Source organism: Stegodyphus dumicola, chromosome 5 (genome assembly GCF_044657685.1).
Source record: "Stegodyphus dumicola isolate Sdum_Otavi_A_Nest chromosome 5, ASM4465768v1".
In the NCBI taxonomy this organism is placed as follows: Eukaryota; Metazoa; Arthropoda; class Arachnida; order Araneae; family Eresidae; genus Stegodyphus; species Stegodyphus dumicola.
This window is the reverse complement of record NC_140772.1, coordinates 37,181,046-37,206,252: the sequence shown is the minus strand read 5'-3', so window position 1 is coordinate 37,206,252 and position 25,207 is coordinate 37,181,046. Positions and strand designations below refer to the sequence as shown.

Below are 25,207 nucleotides of genomic sequence, written 5' to 3'. Positions count from 1 at the left end.
ATTATTTTTAATATAAGTCATCTTAACTGCACATTATTTTTCTACTTTGAAAAAAAAATCAGCTAAAAGTATTGATTTGTTTATATAATGCTGCGCGCAGTACGTATTATGATATTGGCAAAAGAGGCATTTTATTTAAAATATGTCGAAGATAAAATAAAAGTACCAAATACATTATAAAGGACTAGAAAGCCTGGCGGTCATACGAAATGACCGCTGTTCTAGATATTATAAATTGGAATTAAAATTATTTGTGCAAAGGTGTCTGCTAATTTAAACTGAATTACCCAGGGCAGGCGGACGCCCCTTTGCTTACTGCCCCACAGGGTTTCCCCCTTCTACTTGCTTAATTGCTTAAAGTAGAGTGCAATGAAGGAAACCACTGGCGGTACATTTCTTAAGAGCCACCGCTAGCTCAATCAATAAAGGTGATTTAAATAATGAAATGTTAATTCACGTGTCAAAGATCTCTTTGTACACAACATTTCTTGTGTAGATCTTTATATCACTTTTAAGCTCGCCTTGCAGAGGACCATCCATTATTTTTAATTTTACGTCCGTTCTTTCACGAACTCTTGAACAGACAACATAAAGTTGACCGTGTTCAAATGCAGGCTCAGGTAAAAAAATGCCAACACGCTTAAGTGTTTGGCCCTGAGATTTATTGATGGTCATAGCAAAGGCAAGTTTTACAGGAAATTGCCTACGTCTCAATTGAAACGGCAACCCTGTGCCGTGGCAAGTTCACCCCATTAGCTAGTACAGTTACGAAAGCAACCAACAGACTATCGGCGACAAACAGATACTTAAGCCGCATATATATATATGGGGTGAAGTAACATCATCTCCTCCAAAACGGCTAGCTCCCGGGCCAAGCGAAGCACACCGTTGGATTGCGCAGATCCGTGGCAAGCCATTTTGACCATTCGCGTCTTTTTGAGACTTTAATTAGGCGCGATATTAATTAAAAACTAATTTTTTCCTACGTTTTCCCTACATTTTCCACTTTCTTTCTTGAGTTTTCCCTATTAGAGGGATTTGGCTACGTGCCAAATTCTTTTTTTCTCAAATATCTACGGAACGGTGCCGAGTTGAAATTCAAGACGCGTACTCTCGGATTCCAAAAAATTCTCCGAATCCATCGATATCGTTTTCATTTTCGTACGGCTTTAATCGGTCGAGATATTAATTAAAAACTGCGGAAACGTTAATTTCCGCGCTCATTTTTCCGAGTGGCAACAATAAACTATCGGCGACACACACTTTAGCCGCTTATATAATATATAAAAATATCGAAATAAGTATACATAATCAAGAAGATAATAAATAAGTAAGATAATCAAGAAAATAAGTTTTTGTACGGAATTGACACCGAACTATACAGTCCATTATTACCAATCCAGCAATGATTATTTCTTGTGCGTAAGTGTCCTGCTTTTCAATTTGTGCGGTAGTGTCACTAAGCCTCAAATACCACTAAGGCGCACAGTGGGTACATCTCTGCCATATCTTTCTGCATACATAGTTCGCCTTCTCGTAACCTTATCATACAGCCTTGTTCAAACTCAAATAAGCTGCAGATTCTTCTTGGTCTCTTGAAAGACATTCTTGACTTAAGCCTCGCTCACAAAGCACACGAAGTTTACATCGCGCATTTAAAGCAAATGTGATTTGGCTATTCGTGGCGCTACTATAGCCACACTTCTTCATCTAGTGCGAAATTTGAATAGGCGTCATCTTTCAGGTGTACAAACAAGCCTCCCAAATTTTGTTTGTCTAGCACAGTGGTACTCAACCTTTTTTGTTGCTGGAACACACAACGGAGTTCCAGAAAGCGAAGCAGACACCACATAACATTCTGTCCCGGGTGATATTCAGGCTGGCGATATTATCACGTTACTAGTTAACGCTAGCCCGTAAGAAAAAAAAAAATGCTTCCTCAGAAAGAAGTTCAAAAAAGTGGATCCAGAGAGAAACAAAATATACATTTCATGCACAAAGTTTTTATTACTCACAATATAGTCGTGTCTCTTCTGTTTATGGTGTTGCTTTTAATAAGACTTTTGACAATGAATTTCTTCCACCAACATATGTATGTTAGGTGCATACGCTTAAGTTCTCGCACGCAAGCAATTGTCACGATGCGAATCAATGAGCCTGCTCCGGTTCTTCGATTTGATAATGTTCATGGTTGAAAATAGATACTCGCAAGGGGGGAGGTAGGTAGACCCAAAACAAGATTTGGTTTTATACGCAACACTTCTTACTAATGGAAACCTGTTCTTTTCCACAAGTTTCCAGAAGTCTACATCTGTGGCATTGTGCTTGCACGATAATATCATTCTTCAGTTCGACAATTTCCAGCTCGAGGTTTTCCACTTCTGTCCACCCTTGGGGTAATTTCTGATAGCTTTTAAGCGGCAAGCCGATTTCTGCCGCAAACGTCTTAATAACGTTGTAAATATCTTATCTTCGCTTTCTCATCGTCAAAGGCAGAATTCTTAATAATTTCTCTTTAACAGAAAAGTCGTTAAATAGCATTCTTATCATAACAGCTAACTGCGACGTGTCGGAAATATCCGTGGACTCATCAAATTGGAGAGAAAACCATTCACATATTTCCAAGTCTCTCTTCAGTTAAGATTGCATATCATCAGCAATTGCTTCTGCTTAAAATAGTGCTGTCTGCTAATTGAAGGTCCTGAATCAACGCTGCTTTAGACACCTGCAAGAAATACTTCCTTCGGCAACTCACCGTCTTGAAATGGTATATCCTTTTTCTTCAGCAAGTGAGCAATTTTAAACGAAGCCGTTGCTGCATTTTTGGACTTTGAAACTGGCCTAACAACTACTGCCCTTTTTGGAGTGGTGAGCCTTGTAATATCGTGCCCCCAATCTTAAAACTTTATCGTCCTATTAACCGACGAGAACGCGCGTCGGGCCTGCCACGTCCGGTCGTTACAAAAACATAATACAGAAATAACTTCTTTCGGTGAAATTTTTCGACCTTCTCAGTAGCTGCGTTCAAGGTCATGTACGTGACATTCACAGGCATTTCCGGAATTTGTCCTTCCCTCCTTTTTCAGAAATTGGATAGCCGAGCTTCCTAAGCCCGAGGCGCGCGTTCGCATCATGTAGGTAAGAAAGGAACTTCCTACTTGCTTCCTACCTCCATAGTTCGCATTGTCATTTAGGTTACATTGTCATTTGAAACCGGACAGAAGTGATAAGAAGGATCAAGTTAAGAACGTCATCATCCTCGATGTTTCCGAAATCCAAGAAAGGCCAACCAAGTTTCTGACCCCTTCCCCGGTGCAAACCTCTATATCCAAGAAAGACTGTTGCAGCAAAAAATTTTTTACCGAAGCTTGACGGGCGCTATGCAAGGTCGCCTCGGGCACCCCAGTGCCCGCGGTCACCGGGCTGAGTACCCCGGGTCTAGCACAACTCTTTATTGATGTTGGGATTTCATTTTCCATCTGTGTATTTCCTACGAATAGGAAACTGCAGTGTAGTGTTATGAAATCGAGTTTATTATTCGTAATGATTAAATTAAATGCCCATCAAATCATTTTTAATATGTTAAAGAGGTGGTATTTTTTAAGTTTCAATAAAATTGCTTCGGACATAAATAGACGATTTTGTTGATTGATGATGAGTAATATCTTTCACTTATCTTCTATGAAATAAAAGTGAGAAGCTAATAGATCGTTAAATCAATTAAAAAGTCATTTTATCTAGACACCTTAACAACATTTTGTAACTATTATTTTATATAATGAACGTCATAACTAAAGTAGGTTTCTAATACGTCATAATATAAATCGATTACAAAATCATCTTCACTTCTTTGTATGCTGTCATCTGTTTCCAGAATAAAGTTTTATTATTATGATAAAATTTGCTAAGCAAGTAGGTTGCAAGTCTTTCTATGCATGTTTCTGTCTTGAATTTTTTTCAAAATGTAATGCTTTTTTTTTAATATTATGATATTTTTTCTTTTCATGCCATTTTATATTCAGAAAAGAAATGTAAACGTCAGAACCTTTTGTAAGGTTCGCTTTAGATAATATATTATTTTTATGTTAACTCTTTTCTGTAATTTCTATTTTTTTTCTCAGCCCCACCGAATACAAATAGGATTTAATAGTGAGCGAATCTTTAATTTGGAGAGAAAGCTTTGGGAATGCAGAATATATCTGTGTTTTGATGAATGATTTCTTGCATTTTTTTAGCTCTTGTGCTTAAAAATTGTTGTATATATTTAAGCATATTTATTCCCAATAAATTTCAATTATATCTACAAGATGTACTATTAATACAGTAAATTTATACCTCATTTCTGTGTTTTTAGAGTTTTAAACTTCTAGCTGAGTGAGAAGATGTCATGCACCTTTTTATTTATTTTAATGTTTCTCAACAATAAAGATTTTGGCAATAGCAGATGGTATTTTCAGTTAAAAAAATCTGATGTGTACACCACATGACTTCCTTGTACGGAATATTAAATTATACACATTTTTTCTTGCATTTTATTTAAACTTATTAGATTGAATTAAACCTACTTCGCCGACAGCGCATAAACCATAATAGAATAAATGCGTTCTTTAAAATTCACTTTGTTTACCATAGCGACACTCTGGCGCTAGGTTTACTTAACAGTATTATATTTCGTTCATATTATAACTCAGAATGAACAAAATTTATATCATTTAAAGAATTATCTAATCGTTGCCACATGTTCTATTCAAATACTATAATAAAGCTAGAACTAGGTATAAAAGAAATTAAGCAAACAAAACAAAAAAGAAACAGTTTTTCACAGACGATTGAGTATTTCTCATTTAATTAATTCATTTCTCAGTTAGCAAGAAGGCAAAACTACATAAAAACTCAAAATATCTATATTAAAAATTACGAAGTAAATTTCAAACGCTTATTTTCTCGAAAAAATTCCAGAAAGAATTAAGCATGATTTAATTGGCAATAATAAATGAATGCGTCATCTTTGTTGTTGCGAAGCTAAGTTTCTCTAGATTGGCAACAAATCCACTAGTCTTCTGTTTCAAACATCAATGGCCGCCATTAAAAACAGGCTTAGCGGCAATTAAACAACTTTAAAACTGCTGATAATTCTAAAAATACTGCACACAAATTTACCAAAGGCGTAAAATCCTTAACCGGAAGATAAAAACAACATAATTCAATCATTTTTAAAGCAAAAAATGCACAATTTACAAACATATAAGAGTAAAGAAACTGGTGTTGGTGTATTTAATTATGGCAAAGCACACGAGGGCTATCTGCCTAAGAGGAGGGATGCCTTCGTGGAGGACTTTCTAAGGGAAACTGGCTCGTATACACGTTACACATGGGGAAAACCACGAAAACGCCCATGCAGCCAGCCCGTTCGCGGGATTCGAACCTCGGACTGAACTACCAGTGTTCAGCGACTTTACCGCTCGGCCGCTGGTGGGCCTGTAAAGAAACTGAGATCACTGAGCCGGATAATAGAGGGGATATATATATATATATACGTTTGGTGCTGCCGATTGCAACCAAAATACGAGGTGCACATCTACATGTTATAGCAGTCCTATATAGAAAATGTCAACGTTCTGAGGCTACTCGTTTTCGAGTTATGCGAGATACGTACGTACGCACGCACGTACGTACATACGTTCGTACAGACGCCACGAAAAATTCTCTTCAGAATTCATTTTAAAGCAGTTTTATAATTTTTTTGAAGGAAAAGAGTATTTTATTCTGTCCTTACGTACAGATATCACGCAAAAACATCGTTAAATTGCATTCGATAGCAGTCAAAATGGATATTTTCGTTGAAATATGCTGCCTGAAACTTTTCGCGATTACAATACTTCCTTTTTACTTCGTACAAGGAAGTAAAAAGCAAAATTTGAACGTATTTTATATTTATTTATTTGCTTATTTATTTTTTATTTTCGATTTGCATTTATAAAAGTATGATAAACAGATAATTGTCATTAACCGTCCAAGCAAATTCACGGAAAACCTTGCAGTAAACATTGAAGAAGAGGAGTGAAAAGAGAGTTCGATGGTTCGCAATGCATCATAAAAATCTTACATTCAAAAAAAAATCATTTAAAAATAAAAAAAAAAAAAAAAAGCTTTAATATTTATTTGGAACTGTCAGGAGAATGGGGTGAAATTTCAAGAAAAGCCGCTTTTAAAATTTGGCTCTGGAAATTTCAGTTTTTTATCATAAACTTTCACAATATTATGCATGTTGTCAGATTACACTAAATACCGTTTATAAAATTTGTTTTTCACAATATTCCAGACATTTTTCTACTTCAATAACATTCAATTGTCCGCATAATGTGCTTTATTTTGAAAGATTTTCTCACTTAAAAAGTTCGCACTAATCTTTCGAGGAACTTTTTCTGCTTTCTAAAAGAGATATTTTTCTGTATTTAATTTACCAATTTGAGCTAAGAACGGAAGTCATCAATCTTGTTTTCAGAATTTTTTTCCCCCTGTTGTTATGAATGGCTCTCCACTCCCAGCAGACTCCTTCCTAATATCACAATGATTCCAGATCGCTAGACGAATTAATCACGTAAGTTTTGCCCATTTTCTTTTACAATATGTAATACAGAAAACAGAACCATTTAGAACAGGAATAATTTTCTTTTAAATTTTTAAAAAAGTTATCTTTTATTTAATTTGAAACTCATAAAATAGTTAACAAAATAAAATTAAAGAAAAAATTTATTAATCAATTTAATGGGAACAGAGATTAAATAATTCTCTTTACAAAATTATCAACAATTTTATATCACGAATAATAACAGCGTGGGGTGATTTTGATGAATTTATAAAAATAAGGACTTATACTATTGACAATACAGTTCAATTAACAGATTTCGTTATTTAGGCCCCACGTTTTTATTTTTCGTGATACAAAATTATAGATGAATTTTGTAAAGAGAATGATTTAGTCATTTGTTTCTATTAGAGTATATAATTTATTTTTGTCAAAATAATACAATTAAAAATAATATTAAATTAACACTTTAAAAAATCAGAAAGCCTCCAGATTTTAAGTTAAGTCCAAAGGGGCGTTTTTTAACATTTTGTGTATTACCTTTATTTATTAAATATGTTCTTCGCACTTAAACATAAAATTCAGTTCAAGACCAATATCGCAAAATAATTTTTAAATGAGTATATCTTTAGAATTTCCGATACACAGTCTCGCGCGCTGAAGCTAAAAATGTTTTTTCTGTACAACGTTGCCATTGCTTGCTTTGAAATCCTTGAGTTCGTTAATCAAATTCGTTAAAGTTTTACAAAATATGAAATCGATAATAAAACAAATTTGGGGTTTCCAGATGCCCATATCCGGGTGGAGATGTACGTTATTCAAAATTTGGTGGCTCTAGGTACCGTTGTTTTATCACAACACGAGAAACATACATACATTTATGCAGATTCTTCATTATTTAATTTCTTCAAATATAATACAGGGCGATAACATTTGGTGGCAACAATGTGAAAAGTGAAATAACGCTTGTAGTGAAACGACGCAAAATGCCAAAACGAAATTAATAGTCGCAAATTACCCCTTTGGACTAAAAATAATATAAACACATTTAATTTAAAAAATATTAATAAAGTTAAAAAAATAGTAATATGTTAGTAAACTGCTTTAAGAACGATATTTTTTTGGCGGGGATGATGTTTCAGTTTAAGAAGTTTTTTTAGCCCACAGGGGCTGTTAATTTCCGCTTCGGCATTTTATTTTGGTTCACTATAAAAGTCTGATTCCGTTTTCAAAGTGTTGCCACCAGATATTAGAGGCCTGCATTATATTTAAAGAAATTAAATGATGATGAATCTGCATAAATGTATGTATATTTCTCGCACTGCGAAAAAACAACGGTACCTAGAGACATCAAATTTTGAATAACTTAGTCCTCCCCTCGAATATAAGCATCTGGAAGCCCAAATTTGGAATTTGTTTTATTATCTACTTCATATTTTGTAACAAACTCAACGATTCCAAAGCTTTCCATTCACATTAACGTCGCGGTCATCTTCGTCAATCAATATTTTATGCGCGAGGTTATTCTACACTTCTTACTGGAATAGTTGCGTAGCAACACAAAACCGTTACAATGTCTAACGGTAGGTTTTGCCGAATGTCTGTATCACTTTTCAAATCTAGTTTTGAATCCAGCGTGAAAGAAAAACGCCCTTTCGGCGTAATATAAAATTTGAAAGCTTTCAGATTTTTTCTTTTTTAAATTTGGGTGCTTTAACAGGAAACGTTATGAGCGAGATTTTATATATATGGAAGATATAGCAACTTGGTTCTAATACATTTGTAATTATTGTGAATATTAAATTTAATCAAAATAATTTAACTTTTAAAATCTATTTTGCCTCCTGCTTGTGTCTGAAGTTATAAATACACAAAAAACAAGCATTAATGTGATAAATGCACTCTTTAATACACATACAAAAATAAATACTTTACAACACTTTTCTCAATATGAGAAATGCATACTTATAAGAATAATTTACAGCCGTTGGGAGAATGTCACATTCGGCCTTATTCAAATGCGTATGAAACATGAAAAAGTGTGATATTTTAACACTACATGACACAAGATGAAAACAGTTCATAACAAGTCTCTTTATACAAACAGTATATAATTCAAAAAGGCAGTGATACATATGAATACAACACTGGAATAAATATCCATAGTTGCAATAGGAAACTTTCCAAAGGAATGTTAAGGAAGTGAGAGGAGAGTTATAATCTGAAAAGATGCACCATCTGAAACAATTTTCTTGAGTTGTATATAGTTATATACAAACTCTCAATAATATTTATAATCAAAATTTCACGTATGTCTAAAATAGACAAACACTAACTAAATTATTGTCTTTTTGCATAAGTAAATTACAGTAAAGCAAAATACTCTTTTATGTAAGCTCTAAATATAACTTCAGCATTGTATAACTAAGTACTATGCCGAAATTACAGCTTACTTTAAAACATACTTTGGAAAAATATTTTATAAGATACACTCAGTATAATAATGAATAAATATTTACTTATTAAATAATAAATTATGCTTCAAAGTTATAGTTCTGGAGATTTTTTTTAAATTAAAAAAAAAAATTGTGAGATCAATATTTTGAGATCTTATTTTCAGACAATAAGATTTTGCCCTTTCAATTTACATAAATATTCTACTTTACAGAAAGTCATTCATACAACCTGCTTTAAAAGTTTATTAAAATATCTATCTAAGCTATGTTCTGTATACAAGACAATGCCTTTGTCTTATTATTAGATAATTTGTCGAGGCAAAGCAAAAGAGAATTATGTGGCCTGGTCAAGGATACATTAGTGGAGGTATTTCTAAGGAAAACTGTCTCATATTTACGTTATTATATGCATGGGAAAAATTTGATGCCTAAAATTACGCTTTCTGTTACCCAGAATTGGTCTTGGAATAAAACTTCCAGAATGCAATGATTTTATCCATTCAAATGGTATACAAAGAACTTTTTTTATTATTTAACAAGAAATAAAAATTTCCCATAAGACTAATAATAATCTCATTAAATTGATCTATTGAGTTAAAGTATTCAAGATTATTTGCAAAAACATTTTATGAAATCTGAAACAAAATTACTAAACTTTTTTGTCCGGCAATGGTGTATTAGGTAAAGTTGCTTAGAACTAATTTCCTTCTAAATTAGATTTTTAGCAGAAGAGTCTGGTTTTATGATAATTTGTGCGACTTTCTTCATATGTAAAGTAAATTTAAGTCCTATTTTTCAAAAATAATCGTCCTCTAAAGACATTTTCTGGCTTCTTTTGCCGTATAACTCTTAATTTTTTCTATCTATGACAGATAGCTTTGCCATAGCTTTAAGCCATTTTACATTCAGAGAAAATTTTGTATTAGAGAATATTACAAAAAATATTGACTTTTAAGTTTGACTCGTTAGTCATCAAAAATTTATTCGCTTTTGAAAGATATATTTTCAAACAAATATCAGATCTCTTTCAATTAAATTAAACTGTGGAATTCCTTTCTATTTATCTTCAAAATTATAATATGCTTCAGCAAATCTTCAATTAACTTTGTTGTTCTCGTAGGCAAAGTTAAATTCAGATTGTTGTAAATGTGTTAGCATATTTGCCTCTTTTTCAGATCTAAATAATACAAAAATATAGTTCAGTACAGTACATACTTTATACTAAAAGCTACTAAATCGATTTCGATGAATGACTACTTGTATGGCCAATAATATTTGCCAAATAAATAACCCATAAAAATTGATGGGAAAAGAACTATGTGTATAGATTTATTATTCTTTGTTTAATCCGTAACAACTGCTTTTTTTTCTAAAAATATATTAAACGTGAGGCGTAATATCAGTTCTCCGTGCGTGCAAGGAATTTATCTTACAATATGCTAATGTGTATCTTTTCCTCTATTTGTTTATTTATTATTCACTTGAAGAGCAAAAACGTAATATACTTTTTTTAATGTCTCCAAAAAAGGGTACATATTTTTTCTAATTATATAATCCTGATGATGATGATGTATTATAATAAAAGGAAATAATTTAATCATTTGTGTTATAATAAATACAAATTTAGCGTGCAGAAAAAAGGAAAATCCATCTGTCCATATTTTTCGAATATCCGAACAGAGTGCGGTCACATTTAGTTTGAATATCTAGAATTCTACTGCGTTTATCACTGTAACTATTTTCAAATTATATTTTGTATAGCATTTTCACGTTTTTGAGCGATGTTTTCCCATGCATAAAGAATATAGGAAATCACACGTAACAGTAACTAACACGCAGTAAACGCGAGGAATTGACGCCATGCAGTTTGGAAGAGTAAAGAAAATACAGATCTATTGAGGCATCTGACAAAGAAAGTGAGAGAAACGTCAAAAAATTTAGAATTTTTTTGTTGTTGTTGAACTCAACTCAGCACAAAGATGCCAATATAAATCTGTTGGACCAATATATGCGAAAACCTCATTACTCTCACTGGCCTCAGCTTGGTTTATTGTTTGATATGCCAAATGCATACAGTGAATAGGCCCACCAGCGGCCGAGCGGTAAAGTCGCTAAACACTGGTAGTTCGGTCCGAGGTTTGAATCCCGCGAACGGGTTGGCTGCAGGGCGTTTTCGTGGTTTTCCCCATGTGTAACGTTTATACGGGCCAGTTTCCCTTAGAAAGTCCTCGACGAAGGCATCCCTTCCCTTAGGTAGATAGCCCTAGTGTGCTTTGCCATAATTAAATAAACCAAACCATACAGTGAATATGAAACAATTCAAAACATTACAAGTCTAGGAGTTAATAATACCGTCAATATCATACTTGCATTTCAAAGCAAAGGAATAGATTTCACTATATGTGCTTCCTGTATTGTGATATACATTTCTATACTGTTAAAAGTAATTAAATATTTCTATTCGCGATTGGGATCTGATAATTACATTGCATATTTTAATGCTATTTCAAAGCTTTACGTTTCTAAAGATATAACAGTTTTACAATACATTTTTCAAATTTTCAGTGACACAACAGCAGTTAATGAGTAGCACCGAAACGAAAAATTTATAAAAAATATATCTTTAATATGACAGTATTTTAGAACCACATTTTCAAGCTGCTAAAAGTAAGAGTGATGTAAAAATATATACAGGGATTATTTCATTGTGTATATTTTTATCATATTTTATATTGTTATTAGGAGGCAATCAGATGATCACGTTAGATCTATATATCACAAGAAAACTTTCTAAAGCAGTATCTTATACAAGAAAGTGCAGTACTTTCAATATGGCATACATTAGTCAGGTTATAAAAGATGTTCATTTACATCCTGTTCAAGTTAATCATAGCAGTATGAATAATAAAATTTCATTGAATTATTCAAAATAAAAGTTTCTTGAAAGGAAGAAACGTTATAATAGCAATTTTAAAAAAAATATATTTCAACTAGGAATATACAGTATCGTTTGGAACGCACTCTTAAATAGCTTAAATATGTACACCTCTTAAATAGCATATATACACAAATATACATATACACATAATTCTTATACATCAACAGACAAGACATCAGAAGCAATAAATAATTCTGAGATTTGGTTTGCATTTAATGACAACGTGTAGGAAATATGGCTCAGCCATTTTTCCTGTACAAAAATTCGTGTCATTGGAAGCTCTTTTATTAAAGGCATCTTTGGTTATAAGTCCAGGCACCTAAGTTTTCTGGATGATATCCTCGATGCATAATCTGATGTCGGTGACGGAGATCGCCTTCTCTCTTCGTGGCGGTTGTCAAAGTTCCCAGCAGCAATAGCAGCCACTGCCAAAGATCTTCCCTCCCCCATCACATCCTCGATAGATAAATTGCTTTCTTTTAACCGGGCTCTAACTAAGTGGTCAAGGAGGTATAAGTGTTCATCCCAAGCCTCTGGAACATGTTCTCTCATGAAATCTGCAAGCCTCAACAAATACTCCGCATTGTGCCCACAGTGACCGGCTGCTTCAGCTATCTCGGTAGCTACTTGCGGCAAGGGTGCAGGTCCCATGTAGAGACGACTGGACGGAAGGGCAACATACAGCAAAGCTGGAAAAGGTTCCTCTTTAGGATCTCTAGGATAGAAAGTCACAATAGTAGTAATATAGCCTCCAAGCTTCGCTTCTCGGCTGTCTAGATATGTTAAGGAACTCTCAGCACCAGCTCCCAGTAAGAAAGCTCGACCCCATGTCAGACCCTAAAAGAAAAAAAAATCGAAATTTTTATTGATGTTGAAGAAACAATGTTAGGAAAATTTGAGTATTTTAATATTTTGTAAAGAAAATAATGCTTATATTTATCCTGCGTTCAGACACCATGATGTAATATTTTCTGCTTTACAACACAGTTACTTTTTGTGTCTTGACACTGTTTATTATCGTAAATGCTGAAAAAGATCCATCCTAAAACTATGCAAACAGGCTGTTTAGGAAGCGTTTAGGCACCAGATTCCTACTGATTCTACTGGTGTTCATTATTACTGCTAATATTGAAGAAAAAGTATATAAATATTACTAGTCAAGTTGTTGGAAGTGTCTTCTTGGAGAAAAGCTGCTAGGTAAGTTTGGATCTCCAAGTTCAAATAACCACAATTTATAAAAAAAGTCTGAAAGAGTTCAGATTTTAACGTTCGCCTAAAAGGTTTTATTAAAGTTTTTTAAGCTCACACTGAGCTCGATGTCTATCAGTTTGCTGTTGCAGTCACTCCTGCCAGCTTTATTATTAAACGCCAAATTTGTAATGTGCAACTTATTTGAATTTCCGATAATAGTCGCCAAAGGTGTATACGATGTGTGTGTATACGTTGAGTGTAACAACGCATACAGTCTAACAACGGAAATTTCATATTTTGTTTTGATTTGGGAGGTATGAAAAACAACTATCAGGATCGTAGGAAGATGCTAGGTATATTTTACACCTGCAAAGGTTTCACAGTGATGGCATAAACACTTACGTTTTTGAAGGCCCTAAACAGAGCAAGAAAGGTTATCTAAGGAAATCAATTCATTTGTCGATTTTAAGATATTTTTCGCGAAATTTACTCAAACCAAATGGATTAAGATGCTGAAGAAATGTTACGCTACTGGTAATTAGATCTTCAGTGTAATTCGAAATTATATATGGCAGTCATATTGATTCTGGAGTATTTTAATGCTTATTATTAGACTGTCGCATTTAAATGACCACAAAAGTTAAATAATATTTCGTAAATGAACATTACATGCATAATAAATTTAAACGTAAAAATAAGCAATAATACTAACTTGTTCGTCTTCCACAAGCGTTGCCACTCTTCCTGGCTGAAAGGAGAAAAAAGAAATATTTTTAAATAAAAAGTGTAAAAAAATGTATAATACATTAAACACAATATACAAAATTAGTACAAAAACACAATTAGTACAAAAACACAATATACAAAAATACATATTTCCAAAACATTTTTCGTTAAGATTAACAATTAAGATGACATGTTATCTTAGAATAACAGATAGCTCATATTTCAAGCCTCGCTTTGAATTTATAATCAAAGAAATATACACATACATATAAAGATATTTCTATGAACTTTTATCCACATAAATTCTTAAAACTTTTAAAGGATTTTGGTTGCATGGATTCTTTCTCTAATGAAGCTGAAAAGTTTTCATTACAAAATTCCCAATAAAAATTATTCGGCAAATGATTATTATTTTCCTTTCAGTTCGAAGCACATGTGAAGATCAAAATTAATTTTGAAAAAAAAAAAATGATTTAAAATTATTTGATGCAACTATTGCAGTTACTTACGACCGTTATAAATAAAAATTCCAAAATTTATGTTCCAAGTTAGCAGTTTCAGAATATTCTAAGTTTACCATTTCAGTATTAAAAATACTGAGTTAATCACTCTAGCATTAAAAATATTCCAAGCTAATCATTCCAGTATTCCGATAAGTCGTATTCAGTAACTAAGGTTTTTCATGTTAACAGTTACTGTTTTATTTATACTTTTTAAAAATTTTCTCATAACACTTGAATCCTAATAGCTAAATATATAGAACTAGTTAACTAAGGAAGATATGAAGTTTCAAAAGTGATTAGACAAATATCATCTTGTCTCAATACGGAATTCGAGGATAAATAAACTTAATTTTACATACACACACAAACGCATTTTTTATATTTTGCATATCTATATATTTATATATGTTAGTGGTGATTTCATGGAACCCCTTCCAATAGTTAAAAAAAAAAAAAAAAAAAAAAATTAACAGTATTCACTGTGCTCCAGGCAAATCAATTTTTTAGTGTAAAGTTCAACGTTTGAGTAATTTTGAGTACGAGTTTTTAAAGTATTTTTGAGTTAGCACTGAAAAGTAAAATAAAGGTAAGATATAAATTTATTGTTTTTAACTGGAAACTATTATATAAGAACTACATTTTACTGCTTAGAGAGAAAGAAAGCATCGGAATTTTAAAAACGGGTAGAAAAAAGAATAACTACGCACTTCCGAGAACTGAAAATATATTGTTTACAAACTTCGCAGTTTTTCTTGATATGGAATTTGGCAAAGTTTCTCGTCCGTCTAGATGGTTGTCAAGAATAAAAAATCGTGTCAGTGACCTCTTTTAATATGTCAGGGTTGTTTTTTTGCAAAATAATGGCGCTGAGTTTTGTTTATGCATTTGAAACAAACATGTTCGATGTATTTTTACTTGGGCAGCTTTAAGGTCTTGCTTGTTTAGAAGTTTATCATCGGCGACTGCCAACACTTATCAATGACATGATCGTCTCCATATAATCTCAACCATTTGGCTGCATTAAATGAATTGTTTAGGTTATGACAAAGCACGCGAGCGAAGACATATGTCGTTAACTTGAATCATCAGCTAGTAGTAAAGTAGTGAGTGCTCTTAGGAACAACTCTAGACCTCTAACGTTGCATGAACAGAGTCAGACGCCGTATTGTTGCCAAACTCCCGTAGTTAAAGTAACGTTGAGTTGCAAAGTGCAGTCAGTGGTTGACAATCCATATTGCTAACTAGATTAAAACACTGGTTGCCATGAAAAATAGTACGAGGTCTGATAACGTCCTTGTTAAGGCCACCGAGATAAAGTCTGTATTATCAATAAAAGTCCTTTCCTTTGTCATCAATAAGACCTCTCTCGTCAAATTCTCATGACAGATAAAAAGAAAAAATCACATATTTAGCTATTTTATCTCTTCCTTTGAAGCATCATTCGATAAATGTTTCTATATCTGTGCTGATTACATTATCAAGAAACGATCATTGACTTTCTCATGGAAACATTAAAAAAAAAAAATTATTTTTTAAACTATTGTTAGAAGCAAAAGAAAGAAGGTCGCAGACAGAGGGGCCACTGAGATTAAGAAAATTCCTCCAAAGCAAGTTTTCCGAGACAAAAAAGATTATAAAATTTGTGAAATGCTTATTCTGATTACATGATTATTTTACATTACACAATGTCAGGCCAGGAAGCTGATGGGAGAAAAAAAAAGAATAGGAAGATAAAATGAATCATAAGCAGAAGATTTGTAATCAAACAACTTTTTCTGTTCAAACAAAAATCTTATCTTAATTTTGATATCATTGTTAGAAATTACATTTCCTGAAAGCAGTGAACTTGAAAACAGTAGTTTCTTCCATGAAAATTCCGTATTTCAGGCAACAAAGATCACGCGAATTACTGCTATCTGGTATGTAAGATAAAGTTTCTTTAAAAAAATTAAGATGGTAAAAGTAGCAGTTTATAATCATGATTTCTGCAACTGTTTTTATTCAGCTGTATTTTATCTAAAATCATGATATCGTGCTTCTAACTCTGGATCGAACTTTTCGAAATGTAACTCTCTTCATCCGGATAGAAAAAGGTTTTACAAGTGCAGTACACTGCAATCTTTTAATGGAATCGAAGCACACAGAATTACTTAAATTCTCAAATAATAGATTACATACAAAAATGTCTGTAATGTCAGACGTTGAATATTTACTTTGGTCTGGCACTATTTCAAATCAAGAGAATCCAAAAACATGTTTTGCAAACTTTTGTTTTTATGATATGATTTAATTCTGTTGTAACTGTTGCAAAAGAGAAACTTCTATGTTTACTTGCCAAAAGCACTTGGCAGATAACTTCACCAGGGTTTAAAATCTTTATTTTGAAAGAGAAATTTCGATTAGATTAAACACTTTAAAAAAAAATAAATCCTTTAACGCAATACAGTATTATTGAAGACTGTTAAAATGCTTATCGAGCACTCCAACGCTACTGCCTGAGGAGGAATGGTTTCGTGAACGGCAGTCTAAGGAAAAATGGTTCGTATTCATGCTACATGTAAAGAAAAAGCATCTACCCAAGCCGAAGTGCCAAAGTTCTCGCCTCCATTACCTAATGCCTAACATTTTGTCCCAGTTCTGAAATACAGAGATGGAAATAATTAAATCTTGGAAGCATGCATGAAACCAATTAATTGCTTCTGGGAAGGGTTTCGGAATTTTTATGTTTCGCATGGAGCATGTGATCTTGAAAACTGCTTTGCTTACTCGCCTGTTTGTAAAATGTTTGCCTGCAATAACTTTATACTTTAAATTTCAGCACTTTTACAATTACGATTTACTGAGCAAAAATGATAAACAAATAAATGGGGAATTTCCTTTTATTCTGACCTTCGCCCATTCAATCTCCATTTAATGTTTTTCTTAGAATCAATCTACGCGCCAGAAGTGGAAGTAGATAATTCCTGGGTAAATGACATGAAGCTTTCAGGCTATGAATGAGCTTTTTCAATGGTGATTCATATCCTAAACGAGATTAGAGAAGGAAAGTGTAGACGGGTAACATCAACGTACAAAACAAGTAAACTAGATTTCATTCAAAGGCTTTACATGTCCCGCCCCTATAGGTTTATTGAGGCTTGGCTCGACGAATGAAAAATCTAGTTTTACAATAACACTGTGCAATTTAGACTCGAGCCGGTGCTAGCATTTTGGGGGCCCGGTGCAAACTCCGAAATTCTGTCGCCCGATTCCTTCTTAAATTCCAAAAATTATAAGGGCCTTAATTCTGCCCCTCGGTGGGGCCGCACTGGCTGCACGAGCTCATCACTGCGAGTACAAAATTTCTTTGGAATAAGTAGGCCTCTTCAGGCTTTGATTACTCCATTTCTTCAGCTCAGAACTAGATTAAAGTCTTAGGTTTGAAATTACGGTGCTATCTCAGGAATTTTAACGCTCAATGGACCTACGTAAAACCGATGTAAAGAACACTTAGATATGAACTCTGCTTTTGAACAATAGGCAACGGAGTATAATAATTATCTTTTCGATCATAGAGCCTTTTGCTGTAATGTACGATATCTTCTTCACATAATAAATATTTGTTATGTTCACTAAACATTTTTATTCATTGTATTAGATACTTTTTTTTTTTTTAGTCCAAAGGGATTTGAATCCCGAAGGACTATTAGTTTCGTTTTGGCATTTTGCGTCGGACTCATAAATGTCGGTTCACTTTTCAAACTGTTGCCACAAAATGTTAGAGTCCTGCATTATATTTGAAGAAATTAAATAATGAAAAATCTGCATAAATGTATGTATATTTCTCGTATTGTGATAAAACAACGGTACATAGAGTCATCGAATTTTGAATAACGTAATCCTCCAACGAATATGAGCATGTGGAAGACCAAATTTGAAATTTGAAATTTGTTTTATGATCGATTTCCTATTTTTTAAAACTTTGACGAATTTTTGATTAACAAACTCAAGGATTTCAAAGCGAGCAATGGCAACGTTGTGCAGAAAAAACATTTTTATCTCCAGCGCGTGAGTCTCTGTATCGGAAATTCTAAAGATATGCTCGTTTTAAAACTATTTTGCGATATTGCTGTTGCACTGGATCTTATGGTTTAAGTGCGAGGAACATGATATTTAATAAAGAAAGGTAACACACAAAATGTTAAAAAACGCCCCTTTGGACGTAATTTAAAATCTGAAACATTTCAGATTTTTTTTTTTTTTTTTTTGGAGCTCTTGTTTTTGCAAAAGAAATTTTGAGAAATCATAGGATGTTTCTAGAGGCAATCCTAAACTAGATTTAAAAAACGACCAACATAAACCTAAAGCCTTAGACCTGGACTTTGTGGCCTATAATCAAACTCTGATGCGGTCTGTAGGCGCAGTGCTCATTCAGGAACCTCCAACGCCCATTTTCTTTGCTTGTATGAGAACTATGAGAAACAAGATATCAGAGACCTCCTAAAATCCGGAGTCGTTCCTGTGAGCCTAGATGGTAATCAAGTCCTCGGCCTCTTTTTGCAAGACAAATAATTACCAACAGTTCAGCCTTTTTCGCAATAAAAGGAAGTCAGATCTCCGAATTGATTGCAGTTTTAAAGCATAATGACTAAGTGTGGTCTAATAATTATAAAATACTTTTATACAATTCCTAATTGTGCTCAATATTTAAACTTTAAGTTTATATTCTTGTCTTTCAATACCTTTTACCATGCCCAGGATTTTCTTTCTTTCAGTTATCTCTGTTTTACCCAAGCAGTAAAATCTGGAATTGGTTTAAATCTTAATTTATTAAATTTATAACGTATATTACTGCATTTATAATTTTTTCGGTTCTGCTTTAAAATGCCGAATCAATTAGACCGCTCTGAAAAATAAGGATATTGTGATATCTTAAACCATGTACATGAAGAAATCCAGACATGGGCTGCATTTTTCTCTTTTTTTACTTCTAAGATGAAACAGTTCATAAAGTATTTTTCAAATGCCATCTCAACTCAATACAGAACTCAAGTCTTTCAACTGCAGATTAAGTGTAAAAAGGTTTTTTGAAGCAGCAGCTGCGCAGAATGAATCGAATGTCGCAGCTGTGCTCTCCCTTCCAATCAGAAAAACAACCTTGACATACAGTTTAGCAATTTGTTTTGGGAAGCGCCAGTTGCCCAGAAGCATTTAATACGTCTCATTAAATTAATCCTCAAACTGATTTTGGTTATATATGGAAGAAATGCATGTCAATTTAAAATTAAACTAAAATCAACCTTAGTTTGATAATGAAATTTTAGAAAATTTTCAATTTTGAAAGAGATATAATTCCTTCTACAAAATAAATAAATAAATAAAAAATAAATAAAAAAAAAAAAACGGTAGAGGTTATTATATTTTTAAGAAAATTCAAAGAATAAAATATATTACAAAATTAGTTCCTTTTAAATTTCTGTTATCGACATTCATATTGAAATGCAATTGCAACAAAACAACGAATGCTGAGTGATAAGACCGCTGAACATTGGTCACAGGTTCGCTTGGCAGTGAAAGAGCTAGGGGCATTAAGTTTTTGTAATGTTCCCCATTCGTTAACTGGTTACAAGCTAGTTTCTCTTGGTTACAAACTTAACCCTAATCAAGTAACTAAGCAAATGCATCAAAATATACTTTTATGCTTAAAAATATGAATGTGTATTTTTTCTTTTCGTATAGCATTAAGTTTACCAAGGCACGAAATATGACTTGAAAGTTAGACTATATTAAGGGGACTCATACACCTTAAACCCCTCATGATCTTCGAATATGTGACTATTGCAAGAACTGGGATATTTTATTTATTTTAAAAGCAATTACTTCCAACTTTTTACAGCTGACTTCATGATATAGCTGCTTTGGAAACTAGTAACCAGAAAGTTTGTGTTGCCACAAATATTTTTCTAATTTAATCCTCTTTGTCACAAAATATTTCGCCATATTTCCACCTTGCGCGCATGATATTTTAAAAATTACTAATGGTACATACTTGAAATTGGGTGGAATTCTTTATATGGGCACTATTTTCTAACTGAACCAACCAGCAATCTGGTGAATATTTTACTATTGAAAAATTTTATGGACGAAAACATTACAAATTTTTTTAATAAAATACATTTTATAAACTCAACTCAAAATAAAATAAAAATTTAACATGAAAATTTTTAGAATTTTAGGTTCACAGTAGTTTCCAGACCTTATAAAAGCTATTTATTAAATATGGAATTAAACTATGAAACAGAATGTTTTAAACTGTGCGCGCAAGTTGGAAACATGACGAAAAATGTTGTCACAAAGCGGGTTAAATTATAAAAATATTTGTGGCAACACAAACTTTCTGATTACTATTTTAGAAAGCAGCTATATTATGTAGTCATCTGTAAAACGTTGGTAGTAATTGCTTTTAAAATAAATATGTTATCCCAATTCTTGCAACAGTCACCTATTGGAACATCTTATGGGTTTTAAGGTGTATGAGTCCCCTTAAAAAAGGGGGGGGGGCAAATTTTGTTTACACAATTTCTTTATATTAGCTATGATTATTATCACTAACTAGATTTGTAGATTACATTAGTAACAGGCCCTTTAAGCGCAGTTCTGGGAAAAGAGGTAAAAATGTGTATTATTACAAAAGTATATCATTACTTTAAAAGCATTCGGTATAATTATATCGCATTTTATGAAGAACTATGATCCTAAATGAGATTAACATAAAACACGATTTTTTTTTTTTTTTTTTAAATAGAGAACCTGCCTCATTAACGGAAAACTTCGTTTAGTTCTCAGCGGCTTTCATAGATGGAGACGGCAGCTGACAGATGTGAATGATTTTAAAATGCAAGCATATTTCTGAACAATGTTCGCATTCGAATATCGAGCAGTTGCAAGTATGGGTTACTTCCGAATTCCGATCATTCGTCTTTTTTATGACGATGGGCCTATTCATCCGTGCACATCTAATGTAAAGGAAAGTGCACTAATTTTATAAAATAAAGAACCAACTCATCTGAATTTCTGGAAGTGCCGTATCTGAAGACGCAGAGTTTATTTACCACTTTTTTTTTTTTTTCAATTAATTAGTCCGAATATCGAGACCCTTGTAATGTGGGGCACTTCCGACTGGGACTTACCAAAGAATTCCGCCTCTGACTGAGAAGTATCTGAGGGGGAAAAAACTACAAACAGAAGTAAATTAAATAGCCAATAAACAACTGATAGATGGGGAAGTCCGTATAAATAAAATAAGATACGGGAACAACTGTAAAGAATGTTTCACACCCCACCGATTCCCGAAACCGATGAGCCGTAATAAGAACCGTCAGGTAGAAAACAGACCACCAAGAATTCCAACGTTTCTACCATGGAGGTAGGAAGTAAGTTCATTCTTATCTCCATGTTTACAGATAACACTTACCGGAAGTTCATTTAACTCGCTTTTGTTAGACAAAGCAAACTGATTGGATGCCTATCAGTATCTGCTGGGTTTTTGACTGTGGCTTATTTATCGTTTGGTAGCGGTTTTTATCTATCTTGCTATCAATAATGTAAGATATAACACAGAAGTGGAAAAATTACCGGTAAGTACTTTTTATCTTAGCAGAGATCTTATTTCTAATGAGATAAGCAAAACGTAACCGGTTTACCTGCAATCTGCCTTCGAATTTAAGGGTTAACATCAATGCAATCAAGTTTTAAACAAGTTAAAACGTCTTCTACAGAAATGTTACAAATCAGGTTTTAAATTAAAATATGGAAATTTATATGTATGTATATTTAATACGGGAAGCTAAAATTTATGCAAAATTATTCTGTACCCAATTCGAATGTTTAATTTCGGATATGATTCAACCACTACCTGCATTTTAAATTACTAGAACGGTCGGAATTTCTAAATGTGTCTTACAACAAATCACTTTGTCACATTAGAAAAAATGTAAAGGACTAAAAAAAAATGTCTTTCCACTTCTTTTAGCAGAATTGTTCGAGCATAACAAAACTTGAAACATTTGTAATCTGCCAAAATGTAACCTTACCTTTAATTGCAATGAGGAATGGTTAATGCATTTCTATCGAAAAATTCACAAGTTTAACATATCAAGTGCAAGATATTTGCTCTTGAAGATAGATCCGTCTAAATATATGAACCACTTTATATACTTTAATTTGATCAAAATTAGATCAATTGTTTCTGATTATCTAAACTTAAGCTAGAGTGCATTCTAGTACGTCATTAGTTTCGTAAAGTTTTATTAAACAAAGGATTTATTAAAACTCGAAATCTGTTTGACACTTTCTACAAAAAAGTGAATTAAAACTTTTATTTTTATTGAATGCTGCGAATGTTAAAAAAAGTCAGCTTTAGTTCTTTGTTTTCCGAGAAGATAAATAAATGGGCAGAATTTTTAGAGATTGGAAAACGATAAAAGATTAATGCTTAGCAATAAATTTGTAAGCATTAATTAACTAATTAATTATAAAATATATTTTTCTGTACCTCTTTATTTATAATCTGTAAAATAATCCTATCAATTATTTTTTAGCTATAAATCATTTTGATGTAGTTTTGAAATAACATTGAATATTTTTTAATATTGAAATCAAATCATCATTGAAATCAATCAATCATTTTTTTCTATAACTGTATCATAAATTTTTATGTTTTAATTTTTTTTTTACATATTTATAGGGAATTTTGGATTTCATTGGTTTTGATCGTCATGGATTTGGTTCTAATTTTTTTCTTTCTCTATACATACACACAGAGATAGACAGAGAAACAAATTTTCCATGATTGAAACATTAGCCCTGGAATATGAAATGTTTCCACTATACCAGCATAGGAATTTATTTTGCAGTTTATATGACAACATATGAACTTTTTTTTTTTTTTTTTTTTTTGAGCAGCAGAAATGTTTGCAGCACCAAAACTCTATTTCTCTATTTCCTAAAAAATTACATAAACGTCCTGGTATATCATCGCTTTCAATCTAGTTTTTCTTCACACTCTTTCATGATTTTTATATGCGTAAGAATTAAGGTAGACTTTACTTTCAATTCCAGTGCTAGTATTAAAATATTTCGCATAGTAAAAAAAACTTTTATGGCCTCCACATAAATAAAAACAAATATATATATATATATATATATATATATTACAGAACTAGCATAAATATGATAACTTTGGTTCATATCACAGCACTGAAAAAAATTTAATTTTGCTTGACAGTTTACAGTAGACAGTTTTGCAAAATAAATAAAAAATTTCATTTCATTTAAAAATAAACAAAAAGTAATAAAATCGTGGAAATAAATTTCTAAAGTACAATATTCGGTTTACAGTCATTCGAAGAAACGGCATGTTAAATATGCAGGACTTTGCAAAACTAATAAAATTTTACTCAAGCGTAAATTTCACACTAATTTCTGCGACTGATTACCTTGCATTACTTAAATCATAAAATACATAAAAATGAAATTGCACAATGAAAAACAACACACATTTCATTTTCACATAACAGGAATTACACAGAAAATGAGGTTAAATTTTTATCTGAAGAAACGCCAAATTCAAGGTTATTCAAAGATTCTCACCTTCTCTGGATTTCCCCTATGAAAGTCGTTGCCCTGCCAGAAACGGCGGGCATAACCCTTGATATAACCAACTTTGCTGTCCAAGAATTCGAATCCAGGATTCCAAATCAGTGATCCATAACCAAACACCCACATGTTGCTCATTTTTGCATCTACTGTATATTCAGTAATAATGTGAATGCAATAAATAAATGCACCAAGGTTTGCTCTGGACTAGAGGGGCTGCCGTATGAGGGCAGCCTAGGACAGGAATAATTTACGAGTCACTCACGTGTCAAGTAAAAAGCGGCCGAAAGTTCCGAGGAGACTCCTTTTGAATTGGAGCTCAAGGGTTGCTACCGGTGAGTTCATTTCGCCAAGTGTCGCCAAACGGAAAGAACTGCACCCAGTTCGAGATATTTTTCGTCTACCAGTTATCTCCAAAATATTTTTATTAAATCAATTTGTTTTGAAATATATTGTTTCGATTAAAATGCATTAAAAATGTAGTATAATTGATCGAAAATTTTAGTAAACGTTCATTTAGCCTGTGACAATTTCAGATTGTTCAATTTATTTTTCTTCTTCATCTGTTCATATATCATAACGGAAAATTAATTAGTTCATTTTTTGGCCATTTGTAGCAAATATTGTTAATAAACCTTTCTTAAAATATTTTTATACCAGTCGCTATTTTTACACTTTTTATATTTTTTTTTACCAAAAGTTTTATAACTGGTTAAAACGATTAACAAAAAAAGACTATAGATATATTTAAAAACATAATTTCTCAGTTTCATTCACATTAAAATGCTCCATCTTTCTTTCATTTATGTTCTTAATTTTATAAGATAATTAAACATGTAGTAAAATTTAATTTGTCGTAATTAATTAATGCAGAATTCTATATTTTGAGTTATATTTTTTTAAATCCAAAATTGATTATTGGTCTTGAAATAGGATTTTGCATTCGTTCATTATAAACGGCATATCACGTTTCAAATTTTTACCACCAAATATTATCCCCTTGTATTATTTTTAAAGAAATTAAGTATAGAAGAATCTGCATGTTCTTCGCATTGATGAGAAAACGACGGTAACGAGAGCCATCAGATTTTGAATAACGTAGTCCTCCACCCTAAGTGCATCTGAAAAAATGTATTAATTTTTTATTACTTATTTTCTACTCTGTAAA

General features: G+C 32.4%; 1 protein-coding gene across 1 annotated transcript; it reads right to left on the bottom strand.

Annotated features, from left to right (window-relative positions):
* Nucleotides 1-8,472: 8,472 nt before the first annotated feature.
* On the bottom strand, nucleotides 8,473-24,327 carry LOC118192241 (putative glutathione-specific gamma-glutamylcyclotransferase 2). Its single transcript, XM_035363157.2, has 3 exons — nucleotides 24,034-24,327; nucleotides 13,887-13,922; nucleotides 8,473-12,820 (listed from the first exon to the last, which is right to left on the bottom strand). Exons 1-3 carry the CDS (start codon nucleotides 24,175-24,177, stop codon nucleotides 12,287-12,289), a joined length of 714 nt encoding a protein of 237 aa, XP_035219048.1. The 5' UTR covers nucleotides 24,178-24,327; the 3' UTR covers nucleotides 8,473-12,286.
* Between the last annotated feature and the right edge of the window lie 880 nt (nucleotides 24,328-25,207).